General features: G+C 46.0%; 2 protein-coding genes across 3 annotated transcripts in view; both read left to right on the top strand.

The window, feature by feature from the left end:
• LOC132765349 (bromodomain-containing protein 2) overlaps positions 1–15,772 on the top strand; it is a 463,888-nt gene that overhangs the window by 391,818 nt on the left and 56,298 nt on the right. The window lies entirely within an intron of this gene.
• Positions 3,807–15,772, top strand: part of LOC132766322 (zinc finger protein 180-like) — a 55,035-nt gene continuing 43,069 nt past the window's right edge. Inside the window, exons 1-2 of one of the 2 annotated variants that reach the window (XM_067464982.1) lie at positions 3,807–3,878; positions 12,094–14,183. In XM_067464982.1, the coding sequence (XP_067321083.1) occupies positions 12,383–13,210 (828 nt within the window). In that variant the 5' untranslated portion in view covers positions 3,807–3,878; positions 12,094–12,382 and the 3' untranslated portion in view covers positions 13,211–14,183. The remainder of the gene's footprint in view (positions 3,879–12,093; positions 14,184–15,772) is intronic. The other variant, XM_067464981.1, reaches the window with a different exon arrangement.

The following is a 15,772-nucleotide window of genomic DNA, read 5'->3' as shown; positions in this document are numbered from 1 at the left end:
GAGGCATTTCTCCTGATGTTTCGCCTGCATCTATGGCAAGCATCCTCAGAGGACCTCACAACCTCTGAGGATGCTTGCCATAGATGCAGGTGAAACGTCAGGAGAAATGCCTCTAGAACATGGCTCTATAGCCCGAAAAAACCCACAAGAACCTAGACTGCGTATTATCCCTCCCTGAGTCGCCTTCAGGCTGATATGGGCGGGATGGAAATGACGTACATAAATAAATAATGGGCCCTTCAGGATCTTCACCCCTCGGGACCCCACTCGACCCTCCCTCGTAGAATCATAGAATCCCAGAGTTGGAAGAGACCTCATGGGCCATCATCCAGTCCAACTCCATTCTGCCAAGAAGCAGGAATATTGCATTCAAATCACCCCTGACAGATGGCCATCCAGCCTCTGTTTAAAAGCTTCCAAAGAAGGAGCCTCCACCACACTCCGGGGCAGAGAGTTCCACTGCTCAACGGCTCTCACAGTCAGGAAGTTCTTCCTCATGTTCAGATGGAATCTCCTCTCTTGTAGTTTGAAGCCATTGTTCCCTTGCGTCCTAGTCTCCAGGGAAGCAGAAAACAAGCTTGCTCCCTCCTCCCGGTGGCTTCCTCTCACATATTTATACATGGCTATCATATCTGCTCTTAGCCTTCTCTTCTTCAGGCTAAACATGCCCAGCTCTTTAAGCCGCTCCTCATAGGGTTTGTTCTCCAGACCCTTGATCATTTTGGATGGATGGACAGGACACTTTCCTGTCCATCCTCAGAACACTTTCCAGCTTGTCAACACCTCCCTGGGGAGGTGGTGGCGAGGTATAAATAAAGTTGTTTATTATTATTATTATTATTATTATTATTATTCCCACCAAAATGGAACTGTAGAGGAGAGTCTACTGAACAAGCCAGTACCTCCCGCATACCAGTACTGCCATCTGTTGAGGAGTTACAAAGGTGGAGGCATTACTTTTCATTCAACCCTAGTACCTAGGTAGGTAGATTGATTTCTTCGCGCGGAGTTTCTGCCCGGAGACCGATGACGCCAGAGAGGAAGTCGAATTCCCATTGGAAGATCCTGGGCGTGAAGCCGGGGAGTTTCTGCCCGGAAATTGATGACGCCGCATATGAAGGCAAATTCCCATTGGCGGATGCTGGGAGTGCAATCGTTGAGCTTCTGCCCGGAGACCGATGACGCTAACGAAAGGAGAATTTCCATTGGCGGATCCTGGGCGTTTTGCAGAACGGCAGGGATTAGAGCCAGAGGCAGCTTTGCCTAGAGACTGATGACGAAAGGCGAATTTTCCATTAGCAGAACCTGGGCTGGAGACTGATGACGCGGAGATGGAGGTGAATTCTCATTGGCTGAAGCCACTCATTGCTGTGTTTGGCTCCCTCTCCACCGGGAAAGTCCCCTCCCTCCTTTCCCTGGAGGCCTGCAAGCAGAGGCTGGCTGGCCATCCCTCGGGAGGGCTTGGGTGGTGTTTTCCTGCAGTCCAGAAAGGCTCCCCAGATATGTATATATGTCTGTGAGAGTGTGTAAACAGGCTGATTGCTACTTACTTACTTGCCTTCCTCTTAGCACGCCTCTCCCTTTTACCCCCCCCTCCCATCTTTGAATTCTGCAGCACTGCTGGTCACAGCTGACCTCCAGTTAGAGTGCTCAAGGGTCAGGGCTTCCCAGTTTTTGGTATCTGCTATATTTTGGTGCAATTACCCTAACTCCATGCGGCAAAACCCATTTGGATATTAGTCAGCACGTTGACGCCCAAAAGGAGTGTTTGAGAGTGTGTAAAGATACACAAATACTGATCTGGACAACAACATTCCTTGCTGGCCTTAGCATTAGCCTAAGATTGCTAACCTGCACGGTTCAATATATGGACCAAGTAAAAGTTCAGTTTACCCCGATATAGTCATATAGAATCCTAGAGTTGGAAGAGACCTCCTGGGCCATCCAGTCCAACCCCATTCTGCCAAGAAGCAGGAAAATCCCATTCAGAGCACTCCCGACAGATGGCCATCCAGCCTCTGTTTAAAAGCCTCCAAAGAAGGAGCCTCCACCATATGTCACACTAAAGGATTACATACGGATGCATAAATATACAGTGGTCCCTCACTTATCGTGGGTATTATGTTCCAGGACCACCCGCGATAAGTGAAATTCTGCGAAGTAGGGAGGCCCCCTCCCCTTCCCCCTCGGCCTCCTTACCTTCCTCTTCCTCCTCCTTGTTGCCACCACTTGGACCCTGTGACCCCACCGCCTCCACAATCGCAGGACCCGAGTGGTGGCAAGCAGCCCAGATGGCGATGAGGAGGAGGAAGAGGAGGAAGAGGAAGGTGAAGAGGGAAGAAGAGCCGCCCCTGGAGGGGAGAAGAAGCTTTGGCAAGAGGCCCAGGTGGGGATGAGGTGCCCCCCCCTCTCTTTTACTCAGTGTTCCCTCACTACTTAAATTCTTTTTTTTTTAAACCCCATGAAACACAAACATATTGGTAGAGAAGGCTTGATGAAAGTTGTCATTTCCAACAGCCTGGTCTATCCTATCCTATCTATCTATCTATCTATCTATCTATCCAATCCATCCATCCATCTATCCCAACTATCCTAACTTATCCATCCATCCATCCATCTATCTTATCCTATCCTATCCATCCATCCATCCTATCCATCCATATATCCTATCTATCTATCTTATCCTATCCATCCTATCCATCAATATATATTCTATCTATCTATCTATCCATCTATCTTATCCTATCCATCCATCCATCCTATCTTATCCATCCGTCCTATCCTATCCATACATCCTATCTATCTATCCTATCCATCCTTCCATCCTATCTATCTATCTATCTATCTATCTCTATGATTCTATGATTCTATCCCATCCATCTATCTTATCCTATCCATCCTATCTATCTATCCATTTCATCCATCCATCTATCCAATCTATCTATCTTATCCTATCCATTCATCCAGACATCCTATCCATCTATCTCTCTATCCTATCTATCTTATCCTATCCATCCATCCTATCTTATCCTATCCATCTGTCCTATCCATCCATCCTATCTATCTGATCTATCTATCCAATCTATCTATCTATCTATCTATCTATCCTATCCATCTATCCTATCTATTTATCTATCTATCTTATTCTACCCATCCATCCATCATAACTATCCTATCCATCCATCTATCTTATCCATCCTATCTATCTATCCATCTCATCCATCCATCCATCTATCCTATCCATCCATCTATCTATCTTATCCTATCCATCCATCCTATCTCTCCATCCATCCATCCATCCATCCATCCATCCAATCTATCTATCTCATCCATCTATCCTATCTATTCTATCCATCCATCCATCTAACTCAGTCTCTGCCTCAACTGCAGAGTCCTTTTCCAGCCTTTGCCCTGGGATTATTATTTCGAGTCCAAAGCATTGCATAAATAGGGTATAACACTGATAAAATAAAGGAAGCAGAAGCGACTAAACAGTTTGAGACCAAAAACAGGCAACAGCAACTGCACTGTCTGTAGCCCTGAACCCTTCTTCCTCTGTGCCTGAGGCAGGGCCCTGTGGACAAGCACACAGACGCGGAGTTGCCTGTCCTGCTCCGCAGTCGCCCCAGGGGGAGTCCCATTTGGTCGGGTTGCCTTTAGATCTGCCCACTCCGCTTCCGAATCCGCTCAGGGTCTTCCAAGTTGCCTTGGGGTGAGAGAGAAGGAGGCCTCCGCTTCCCAGAGCGGCAAAGGATGCTCCACAATGGGGGAAAGACGGGTGACGCACTTCCTTTGGAGATGACTTCCGGAGGGTGGCGGAAGAGAAGGCCTGTGTTGGGTGAGGAAGAGAGAGCAGCCTTTCGGAGGCGGAGGAAGAGGTAAGCGAGGCTGAGGAATCCGGCCTTTCAGCGCTCCCCAAGCCCCGCTCTTTCCCAGGCATCCCCTCTCCCCTCTCCGGCCTCTCAGGGCCCTTCCTTCCACACAGACTCTATGCCTCAGGATCTGACCCCAGATTATCTACTTTAGACTGGATTATAGGAGTCCCCACTGCCAGAAAACCCGGGATAAGCAGATACTCAGGGGTCAGAGGCAGTGTGGGAAAGGCCTCACCCACCAGGGATCTCTTCTCCTCTCCTGTTTCCTCAGTGAGAGGCCTCTCTTCTCCTTCTTTCCAATCAAAATCTCAGAGGATTTTTCGGGCTATAGGGCCATGTTCTAGAGGCATTCTCTCCAGACGTTTCGCCTGCATCTGTGGCAAGCATCCTCAGAGGGAGTGAAGTCTGTTGGAACTAGGAAAATTGGGTTTATATATCTGTGGAATGACCAGGGTGAGACAAAGGACTCTTGACTGCTGGAGCTAGGTGTGAATGTTTCAGCTGACCACCAACTGGAGCCCCCGGTGGCGCAGTGGGTTAAACCCCTGTGCCGGCAGGATTGAAGACCGACAGGTCGCAGGTTCGAATCCGGGGAGAGGTGGATGAGCTCCCTCTATCAGCTCCAGTTCCTCATGCAGGGACATGAGAGAAGCCTCCCACAAGGATGATAAAACAATCAAAAATCATCCGGCGTCCCCTGGGCAACTTCCTTGCAGACAGCCAATTCTCTCACAACAGGATGCTCCTGACACGACAAAAAAAGAAAAAGAAAAGCTGACCACCTTGATTAGCATTTGATGTCCTGGCAGTGCTTGGGGCAATCTTTTGTTGAGAGGTGATTAGATGCCCCCGATTGTTTCCTCTCTGTTGTTGTGCTGTTGTAAATTTAGAGTTTTTAAATACTGGTAGCCAGATTTTGTTCATCTTCATGGTTTCCACCTTTCTGTTGAAATTGTCCACCTGCTTCTTGTGGATTTCAGTGGCTTCTCTGTGTAGCCTGACATGGTGGTTGTGAGAGTGGTCTAGCATTTCCGTGTACTCCAATAATCTGCTGTGTCCAGGTTGGTTCCTCAGGTGCTCTGCTATGGCCGATTTCTCTGGTTGAAAGAGTCTGCAGTGCCTTTCATGTTCCTTGATCCGTGTCTGGACAATTCTGCTGCGTTTGGGGGTCCCTCTGGAGACTTTTTGTCCATAGCATGGTACACGGTAGACTCCTGCAGAAGTGAGAGGATCCCTCTTGTCCTTTGCTGAACATAGCATATTTTTGGATTTTCTTGGTGGGTCTGTGAATAGTTTGTATGTTGTGTTTCCTCATCAGCTTCCCTCTGCGGTCAGTGGTTCCCTTGATGTATGGCAGGAACACTTTTCCTCTGGGTGGATCTTCATCTTGACTCTCGTGGCTTGTTCTTGGTCTTGCAGCTCCTCTGATGTCTGAGGTGGAATATCCATTGGCCTGTAGAGCCCAGTTGAGGGGGTTCAGTTCCTCTTGGAGGAGGTGGCGTTCGCAGATTCTTTTTGCACGGTCTGCCAAGGCTTTGATGGTGCTTCTTTTTGGACTTGGGTGATGGTTGGAGTTTTGATGTAGATATCCATTTGTGTGTGTGGGTTTTCGGTAGACGGTGTGACCCAATTGTTGATCTGGTTTACGGATGACTAAGATGAACTCCATTCAAGACAATTAATTTTTTTTTTAAAGTCCGGGCCAAGATTTGTGCAAGTCCAAATTTCTAGGCCCCCCGGGAATGAAGTGCAATGCTATGGCAGGCAACAATAATATTAGGAACGGGTCTGTGGCTGTTCATTCCAGGGCTGATTAGAGGAAGTGATCTGGGTAATTGGTAGGAAGAATAAAGCTGTATTCGACTATGTGTAGGGCTGAGTTAGAACTGGTCATTTTCAGAGGCTTGTTGAAACCACCAGGTCTTCAAGCTCATACGAAAGGAGGGGAGGGATGGGGCCTGTCTTATTTCCCTTGGAAGGGCGTTCCATAGGTGGGGGGCCACCACTGAGAAGGCCCTCTCTCTCGTCCCCACCAACTGCACTTGAGACGGTAGTGGGACCGAGAGGAGGGCCTCCCCGGAAGATTTATTTATTTATTTACTTACTTTATTTGTATACCGCACTCTCTCAGCCCGTAGGCGACTCAGTGCGGTTTACAACCAAGTCAATATACAAAGTGCACAACATTAGCATTTAAAACAGTGACTAAGGCAACTACATCAATATAACAATACATCAGTACATCAATATAACATCAATACAGATAATAAAGATCTTAGAGCTCATGCCGGTTCATAGAAGGAGATGCGATCACAAGTTTCTAGGACTGCGTGATGTATCGGCAAATAATGTGTGCAGATACCAGTAAGGTGGCCTTTTGCAGCTGGCAGATGGTAATCTTGTCAGCGCCGATTGTGTTTAAGTGCAAGTCAAGGTCGTTAGGCACTGCACCCAGTGTGTCGATCGCCACTAGGACCACTTTGACTGGCTTGTGCCAGAGTCTTTGCAGTTTGATCTTTAAATCCTCATATCGTTTCATCTTTTCCAGTTGTTTCTCATTTATCCTGCTTTCACCTGGGATTGCAACATCAGCAATCCATACTTTGTTTTTAACACAGTTGTGAGGTCGGGAGTATTGTGCTCCAAAACTCTGTCAGTCTGAATCTGGAAGTCCCAGAGTAGCTTGACGTGTTCATTTTTTGTAACTTTTTCAGGCTTGTGATCCCACCAGTTCTTTGTCGCAGGCAGATGGTCTTTGTGGCACAAGATCCAATGAACCATCTGAGCAACGGTGTTGTGCCTCTGCTTGGAGTCTGTCTGTGCGATCTTCTTGCAGCAGCTGAGGATGGGATCCATTGTTTCATCTACTTCCTTGCAGAGTCTACATTTGGGATCTGTCATTGACTTTTCAATTCTGGCTTTGATGGCCTTGGTTTGAATGGCTTGTTCTTGTGCTTGTTCAGAATCAGGCCCTCCTTTGTCTCTTTTTTCAGAGTTCCATTTGTGAGCCACAGCCATGTTTTTCTTTGTCAATTTGGCTCTCAATTTTTCCCAGGAACTGTCCATGGAGATTGTTGTTGTTGTTGTTGTTGTTGTTGCTGTTAGTGTTCTAATATGTTAATGCTCCATAATCTTTCCAGCATAATTTGATGCCATTTTGGATAGTTTTCAGTGTGATCTGATTTCAGCTGGCATTAATTTTTAAGGTACAGTAGGTTTTTCCAAATTTAGTTCCTTTTGATTCCATTTATTTTTATTCCTGAGTCCAATACCCAAGCAATACTCATCCCTTTAGAGTTTCCAAATAAAACTGATAAAAATAGAAGGAGCACAGGCAGCTAAATATCTATTGACCAAAAACGGGCAACAGCAATGGCATTGTCTGCAGCCTCCAACAATTCTTCCTCTGTACATGAGGCAGGGCATCATGGACAAGCATACAGATGCGAAGTTGTCTGTTCTGCTCCACAGTCACACAAGGTGTGGGATTTTTTCAGGTAGTGCCATTTTGCCAGGTTGTCTTTTGATCTGCCCACTCCGCTTCTGAGTCTGTTCAGGGACTTCCAAGTTGCCCATTCTTGGTTTGCCCCTGGAGGAAGACCCTCATGGGGGGGGGGGGGGCATCCAGTTGGGATTTCCAGATTGAGCTGTCCAGAGGGACACCCTTGCTGTTGCTGGGAGGACGCCAAGAGGAGTGGTAGTTCTTATAAAGCTTTTCCTTGATTTGAGTCTACTGGGAGGAGGCTGGTAGCCATGCAGTGGGTGGCTTTCATGGGGTTCAAACTTATTTCTCTCACATTTAGCAGGAACTTCCCATCGCACATCATGGGGAGGGGGCAATGCCAGCTAGCTTGTGGAGTTTATCAACGGGTGTAGGTTTAAGACATCCTGTGATTACTCTGCATGCTTCATTCAACGCTATGTTCACCTGCTTTGCATGGGCAGACCTATGCCAAACAGGGCAGGCATACTCGGCAGTTGAGTCAGACAAGGCCAGGGCTGATGTTCTTATTAATTTTGGGTCTGCACCCCATGTGCTGCCAGTAAGTTTCAGTAGGATGTTATTGCGTGCAGCTACTTTGTGCTTGGTGTTCAAGCAGTGTTTCCTATATGCTAGTGTTCGATCTAAGGTGACACCGAGATATTTAGGATGGAAACAGTGTTCAAGCTCTTGACCTTCCCAGGTGACTTTCAATTTCCTGTTGGCTTCACAGTTGCGTTGGTGGAAAGCAGACACTTGTGTCTTGGCAGGGTTAGGCTTCAGGTGGTTGTCTTTGTAGTAGCTGTAGAGATCTTTCAAGGCATTAGTAAGTTGGATTTCAACTGTTTCAAAGTCTTTTGTTTGTGTTGTCAGGCCAAAGTCATCAGCATATATGAAGCTCTTTGTGAGTGGTGGTTGTGGCTGATCATTAGTAAAGATATTAAACAAGGTCGGTGCAAGAACACTGCCTTGGGGTAAACCATTCTTTTGCCTCCTCCATCTACTTTTCCTGCCTCGAAACTCCACATAGAAGCTACGGTTTTCAAGGAGATAATTTTTGTAAAATCATTGTCTCGGGTAATATGCTAGACTTTCTGCAGCATTTACCTATGTTGCATCATGTCATAGGCTGCTGTAGGGTTGACAAAAACTGTTCTGGTAATGCAGCCTTTCTCATATCCTTTCTCGATGTACTCAGTCAGATTAAGAATTTGGGCTGAACAGTTTTTCCCTGGTCTGAAACCTGCTTGTTGTGCAATAAGCTTGGGTTCAATAACAGGTCCTGATTGATTTAGTACTATCCTCTCATGTACTTTATAGAGATGACATAGGAGTGAGATAGGCCTGGCATTGGAGGCGTCTTTACCAGGTTTTAAAATGATGATGATCTTACTTTTGCTCCATAGTCTGGGAATCTGTTTGTGTGCCAAGCATTGGTTGTAAAATTTCAAAATCCAGTTTTCAGCTCTGAGACCCAAGTGTTTGATTTGCTCCATCATTAAGCCATCTAGGCCAGGTGCTTTACCAGTTTTGCATCGCTTAATAGCTTCTCTGAGTTTTTTCAGGTTTAGAGGAGATGTCAACTGGTGGGGTTTCAAGTTCTGGCAGCTTGTTGATTTTCACCTTTACTTTGCTGCAGTTGGTTTTCCCATTCTGAATTAGCGGGTGTGCTATCTGGTTTGGTGTTACGTTTGCGTGTCCACAGTTGACCAGAGGGTCACTATCCTGGCGTCGCAGCAATTGCCAGGTTCTCTGGTTACTCTTAGGTATATCAAGATTCTCAAGTACCTAGTTCTATCCAGCAATGTTTTTTAGCTTTAGCTATGGCTGTAGATAATTTTTGGCCTGTTGCTGTATGGATTCTCTGCAAATAGTCTGAGATATTCCTGTAGCTGGTTTCACAATTCTTTATTTAGACGTGGTAGGTAGCTTATGCGACAGCCTCAAGGGCAGTGGTTCTCAACCTGTGGATCCCTAGGTGTTTTGGCCTACAACTCCCAGAAATCTCAGCCAGTTTACCAGCCGTTAGGATTTCTGGGAGTTGAGGGCCAAAACATCTGGGGACCCACAGGTTGAGAAGCACTGCTCTAGGGATTGAGAGCCTTGAGGATCTTTTCACAGCTTCTACAAAAAGGTCATAGCCTTCTATAGATGGTTCTATATCAGAAATAGCTACTTCCAAATTCTGTGTAAACTTCTCCGGAAAGTTGCATATGCTTACAGTTGCATATGCTTGGCAGCATATTGGTCTGTGTTGAGTATTAGACATTGGGTTTAATACACTTTTAACGCATTGGTGGACTATGCTCTCATTTACAAAGATCAGGGTGATAACCACACTTCCATTGGCCACTATTAACTGATGGTGGTAATTTACTGTCATGGAGGAGGCTTATTTTACTATTGTTGGCCCACATTAGAACTGCTTCGCCATTCCTATCATCTTCATCATAGCCCCAGACACAGCTATGACTATTGAAATCTCGCACAATAAAATGGGCTTGATTGTTGTGGCAATTGGTGGGGGGCGTAAAATAGAAATCAATCCCAGGTGGTTTATAGAGTGATGATACACTGCAGCTATTGAGTTCCACAGATAGGATTTCAATGTTGTTCACTTCTGAGAGAGAGGTTGCAGAGATTGCTACACCTGATCGTACAAAAATGGCACTACCATGTTGTCTGTGAGGTTGTTCCACTGCCAGTTACATTACGAGAATTTTTGGTCTTCTCATTGTGATGTCTCTGTGTGTTTCTTGTATACATAAGATGTGACACAAAATGTCTTCAGCTGGCCAGTAGTTCTTCCTTAGCAAGTGACAAACTGTTGGGCATCAGTGTGTGTTTGTGTTTCAGGGTCCTGATGTGGGAAATGATGAGAGAAATGATGATGCTGGGGCTGAGGTACAAGATGAAGATGGTTTGGTCAATGATTTTCAGGCAGACAATGACAGAGAGGCCCCAGTGCAAAGGGCAGTTTCTCATGAGAATATTCCTGCTAGCCCTAGCAATGATGGTTCACTCCTCCTCTCTGTGAGCTCTCAAGGTTTGGGTTTGGAAAACAATCTGACACCTGGGAATTTTAATGAGCAGCTAGAGCCAGATAGGGAGCTGAAGAATAGGAGGCTGGAGATTAGCCAAGATCAACAGCAAACTCGGGGTTTACGTCGCTCTGAAAGGCTTCGTCTGATAAGGGGTAAATGTGGGGGAAAGCGAAACCAATTTCTGAGTTTTGGGATATAAGGTTTGCCTCAAGGGGAAACCTGTTAGATCAAGGGTAGCTCCTGTTTTAATAGTAGTAGTAATAATATAATAATTGTATTTGTTACCTGACTTTCTTCACGGCTTGGGGTGGAACACACCACATACATTACATATATTAAAATACACAGAACAAAGATTAAAACACCAGTACTAACAAAATTAATTTTAAAATCATCTGGGCAGACCTGCTGGAAGGTAGAGTTCTTTAATTGACAGCTGATTTAGCTATCAGATTTCTTCCACCAGGTCATTACATCTTTTATTTGTTTTGATGTGTTTATTTATTTTGTGCATTCTCGCACCGTTCTTTTTTATCGAGTCAGGAGCAGACCGAACAGTTGCATTGCATTTTTAACAAACAAACAGACAAAACAGAAAGTTTGCAAGCTTGGTAGTTAATTAAATGTCCTTTGACCAGTATCTGGCCCCTTGGAGTGCCTCTGGTGTTGCTGCAAGAAGGTCCTCCATTGTGCATGTGGCAGGGCTCAGGGTGCATTGCAGCAGGTGGTCAGTGGTTTGCTTTTCTCCACACTTGCATATCGTGGACTCCTCTTTGTGGCCCCATTTCCTAAGGTTGGCTCTGCATCTCATGGTACCAGAGCGCAGCCTGTTCAGCACCTTCCAAGTCACCCAGTTTTCTGCACCATGAGGACAGAACTATAGTTGAGACATCATCATCATCATCATCTTTATTTATATACCGCTCTATCTCCCCGAGGGGGCTCAGAGCGGTTCCCAGGTAACATCACAAAACATTCAAAGTAAAATGACATAACCATAAGATTAACAAAACAATATAAGCATAAAAATTGTCATCATAACATACATATATTAAAGGTAATACTGTCTGTTCAAGACAATTTAAAAATTTAAGATTTGTGCAAGCCCAAAAATTCTAGGGGCCCCGGGAATGAAGTGCAATGCTATAGCAGGCAACAATAATATTAGGTACGGGTCTGTGGCGGTTCATTCCAGGGCCAATTAGAGGAAGTGATCTGGGTAATTGGTAGGAAGAATAAGGCCGCATTCGACAATGTGTAGGGCTGAGTTAGAACTGGTCATTTTCAGAGGCTTGTTGAAACCACCAGGTCTTCAAGCTCTTACGGAAGGAGAGGAGGGATGGGCCCTGTCTTATTTCCCTTGGAAGGGAGTTCCAGCGGCGGGGGGGGGGGGGGCACCACCAAGAAGGCCCTCTCTCTCATTCCCACCAACTGTGCTTGTGACGGAGGTGGGACCGAGAGGAGGGCCTCCCCAGAGGATCTTAGAGATTGTGCCGGTTTATAGAAGGAGATGCGATCGCGGAGATAGGCGGGGCCCGAATGGTATGGGGATATGTGTTCACTCGTCAAAGGCATACTAGAAGAGCCGGGATTTTAGGTCTTTCTTTTCTACAGTACTAGGCTATTCTTTATGTCCAATGAGATCTTTTCCTGGTCAACTCCTGATGAGAGTTTCCTCTCATTTGTCTGGCAGGTAGTCTCTACAAGTCTTGTGAAGAACACCTTGCGAGAGCTTTGTCCAAGGGATGCCCTAAGTCTAAAATAACTGGAAGGAGCACAGCACTGACAAAAACAAGAAGTGAAGAAATAGTTTTCAAGCTATATACCTGTGTAACCAAAGGGGAAAGGGAAGATTGTGCTGTAAAAAGGGGAAAGAGTCCAAAAGGCTAAAGCAACATGAAGACTGAGAAGAGGAGATCCTGTGCTGTTCAGGAGTTCATATCTGTGAGCTTCTATCATATTTGAATCATAAATATAAAATAATGGAAAATGCATTACATTGCGATCTGGGACCACAGGCAGTGGAGAAGCTAGAGAAGTGTATGGTATGTGGTAAAGGTTTCAGTGGGAGAAGTTCTCTTGTTAAACATCAACGGACTCACACAGGAGAGAAGCCATATCAGTGCACGGAATGTGGAAAGAGCTTCAGTCGCAGTGGACATCTCCTTACCCATCAAAGGGCCCACACTGGGGAGAAGCCATATCAGTGCATGGAATGTGGAAAGAGCTTCAGTCGGAGTGACAAACTCTATGCTCATCGGAGGACCCACACAGGGGATAAGCCCTATGAATGCACGGAATGTGGGAAAAGCTACAGTCACCGTGGGGACCTGCATTCCCATCAAAGGACCCACACGGGGGAGAAGCCATATGAATGCATGGAATGTGGAAAGAGCTTCAGTCGGAATGGATATCTCCTTACCCATCAAAGGACCCACACAGGAGAGAAGCCATATCAATGTATGGAATGTGGAAAGAGCTTCGGTCACAGTGGAGATCTGCGTTGCCATCAAAGAACCCACACAGGGGAGAAGCCATATGAATGCATGGAATGTGGAAAGAGCTTCAGTCACAGTGGATATCTCCTTACCCATCGAAGGACCCACACAGGAGAGAAGCCATATAAATGCACGGAATGTGGGAAAAGCTTCAATCAGAGTGGACATCTCCGTTCCCATGAAAGAACACACACAGGAGAGAAGCCATATCAGTGCATGGAATGTGGAAAGAGCTTCGGTCGGAGTGGACATCTCCGTTCCCATCAAAGTACCCACACAGGAGAGAAACCACATAAAGGCATGGAATCATAGAATCATTGAGTTGGAAGGCGTTGTCTCCACTGGGGAGGAACCCCGTCTCCTCCACCTCCTCAGAGGACACCTTCCCTCCGTTAAAGCACCAGAGGGGATAACTGATCCACGAAGCAGATGAGGACATTGGAGTCTCCCAGCTCCACAGGGTCTATGACAAACAGGGAATACTGGAAGAGTTTGGTGGACATTGACCTTGAGTTTTGGAGTTGTAGTTCACCTACATCCAGAGAGCATTGTGGACTCAAACAATGATGGATCTGGACCAAACTCTTTCCGTTAAAGCACCGGAGGGGATAACTGATCCACGAAGCAGATGAGGACATTGGAGTCTCCCAGCTCCACAGGGTCTATGACAAACAGGGAATACTGGAAGAGTTCGGTGGACATTGACCTTGAGTTTTGGAGTTGTAGTTCACCTACACCCAGAGAGCACTGTGGACTCAAACAATGATGGATCTGGACCAAACTCTTTCCGATAAAGCACCGGAGGGGATAACTGATCCACGAAGCAGATGAGGACATTGGAGTCTCCCAGCTCCACAGGGTCTATGACAAACATGGAATACTGGAAGAGTTTGGTGGACATTGACCTTGAGTTTTGGAGTTGTAGTTCACCTACATCCAGAGAGCACTGTGGACTCAAACAATGATGGATCTGGACCAAACTCTTTCCGTTAAAGCACCGGAGGGGATAACTGATCCACGAAGCAGATGAGGACATTGGAGTCTCCCAGCTCCACGGGGTCTTTGGGGAACACCCTGGCTGTAGGGACAGCTGTCAAAGGGAGAGAAAGAAGAGCCAAGCTTCTTGGGATGAGCCTATTGGCAAAACCAGACCTGATGCTGAGTTGACAAACTGCAGCATCTCCAGAGTTTGTGATGAACCAAAGTCCAGGGATCAAAAGTCTACCGTAGTCAACAACCAGTCCAAAGATTTAAGGTTCCAGGATTCTAAGGGTTCAGGAGACAGGTCAGGTTCCCCTTGTTTGGGGAAAGCAGTAGAGAGGAGGATCCCTCCGCACCCCCTTCTTTGGAAGGAGATAAAGAGGAAAGCAAAGCAAAGGGGAGTTATTTATTTATTTATTTATTTATTTATTTGGTATGCTTGTATACCGCTAATATCTCAGCCTGTGCGGCGACTCATTGCGGTTTACAACATGTTAAAATATACAATTCATTTAAGCATATAAAATTAAAATAAAAATACATACAGGAGATGATGATAGTTAGCGGGCAAGGACGGGATGGTGGTGGGAGCAGCAGGGTTGTGAATGGCAGCAGTAGTCAGGGAGTGAGGCTAAAATTTAGCATGTGGGTATGGGGAATTATTTTGGTTCCAGAAGATAAAGGTCCAGCCTTGCAATTTACAGTTATATCATCATCATCATCATCTCCTGCTTCTTGGCAGAATGGGGTTGGACTGGATGGCCCATGAGGTCTCTTCCAACTCTATGATTCTATGATCATATCTATCCCGCTTCCATTCCCTTAAAAGGAGACCCAAAGGCGATAACAATAAAAACAACACAGGATATAATTTGAAACAAAAAAAAAACACACACATTAAAATTAAATATTGACACTATTAAAAATAAACAGCTAAAACCAATTAGAAGCCTGTCCTGGGTCATCCCAGCAAAAGTATTCAAGTCCAACCAGTCATCTTGTTGGTAATTAAAGTAGTCATAGAATCATAGAATCAAAGAGTTGGAAGAGACCTCATGGGCCATCCAGTCCAACCCCCTGTCAAGAGCAGGAATATTGCATTTAAAGCACCCCTGACAGATGGCCATCCAGCCTCTGTTTAAAAGCTTCCAAAGAAGGAGCCTCCACCACACTCCAGGGCAGAGAGTTCCACTGCTGAACGGCGCTCACAGTCAGGAAGTTCTTCCTCATGTTCAGATGGAATCTCCTCTCTTGTAGTTTGAAGCCATTGCTCCACTGCATCCTAGTCTCCAGGGAAGCAGAAAGGAAGCCTGCTCCCTCCTCCCTGTGACTCCCTCTCACATATTTATACATGGCTCCTCTCAGCCTTCATATCTCCTCTCAGCCTTCTCTTCTTCAGGCTAAACATGCCCAGCTCCTTAAGCCTTGTTTTCCAGACCCCTGATCATTTTAGTCGCCCTCCTCTGGACACATTCCAACTTGTCAATATCTCTGTTGAATTGTGGTGCCCAGAATTGGACACAATATTCCAGGTCAAGTGGTCTAACCAAGGCAGAATAGACCATGGGGAGCATGACTTCCCTGGACCTAGGCACTACGCTCCTATTGATGCAGGCCAAAATCCCATTGGCTTTTTTGCCACCACATGACATTGTTGGCTCATGTTTAACTTGTTGTCCACAAGGATTCCAAGATCTTTTTCACATGTACTACTCTCGAGCCAGTTCAAGTTTGTCAATTTCCTTTCTAAAATGGGCTGAATTGAGCAGAACTGGGCAGTAATCATGTCTCCCATTCCCAATGTTGCTGGACTGTATTCCCCAGTATCCCTGTCTTTCTGTGTGGGAAGGGTGAATGGGAATTGGAGTGCAGAACACCTGGAGGGCATCAGGA

This window comes from Anolis sagrei, chromosome 2 (assembly GCF_037176765.1).
Source record: "Anolis sagrei isolate rAnoSag1 chromosome 2, rAnoSag1.mat, whole genome shotgun sequence".
In the NCBI taxonomy this organism is placed as follows: domain Eukaryota; kingdom Metazoa; phylum Chordata; class Lepidosauria; order Squamata; family Dactyloidae; genus Anolis; species Anolis sagrei.
Note: the sequence above shows the minus strand (reverse complement) of the source record. Positions and strands in the feature narration are given on the sequence as shown.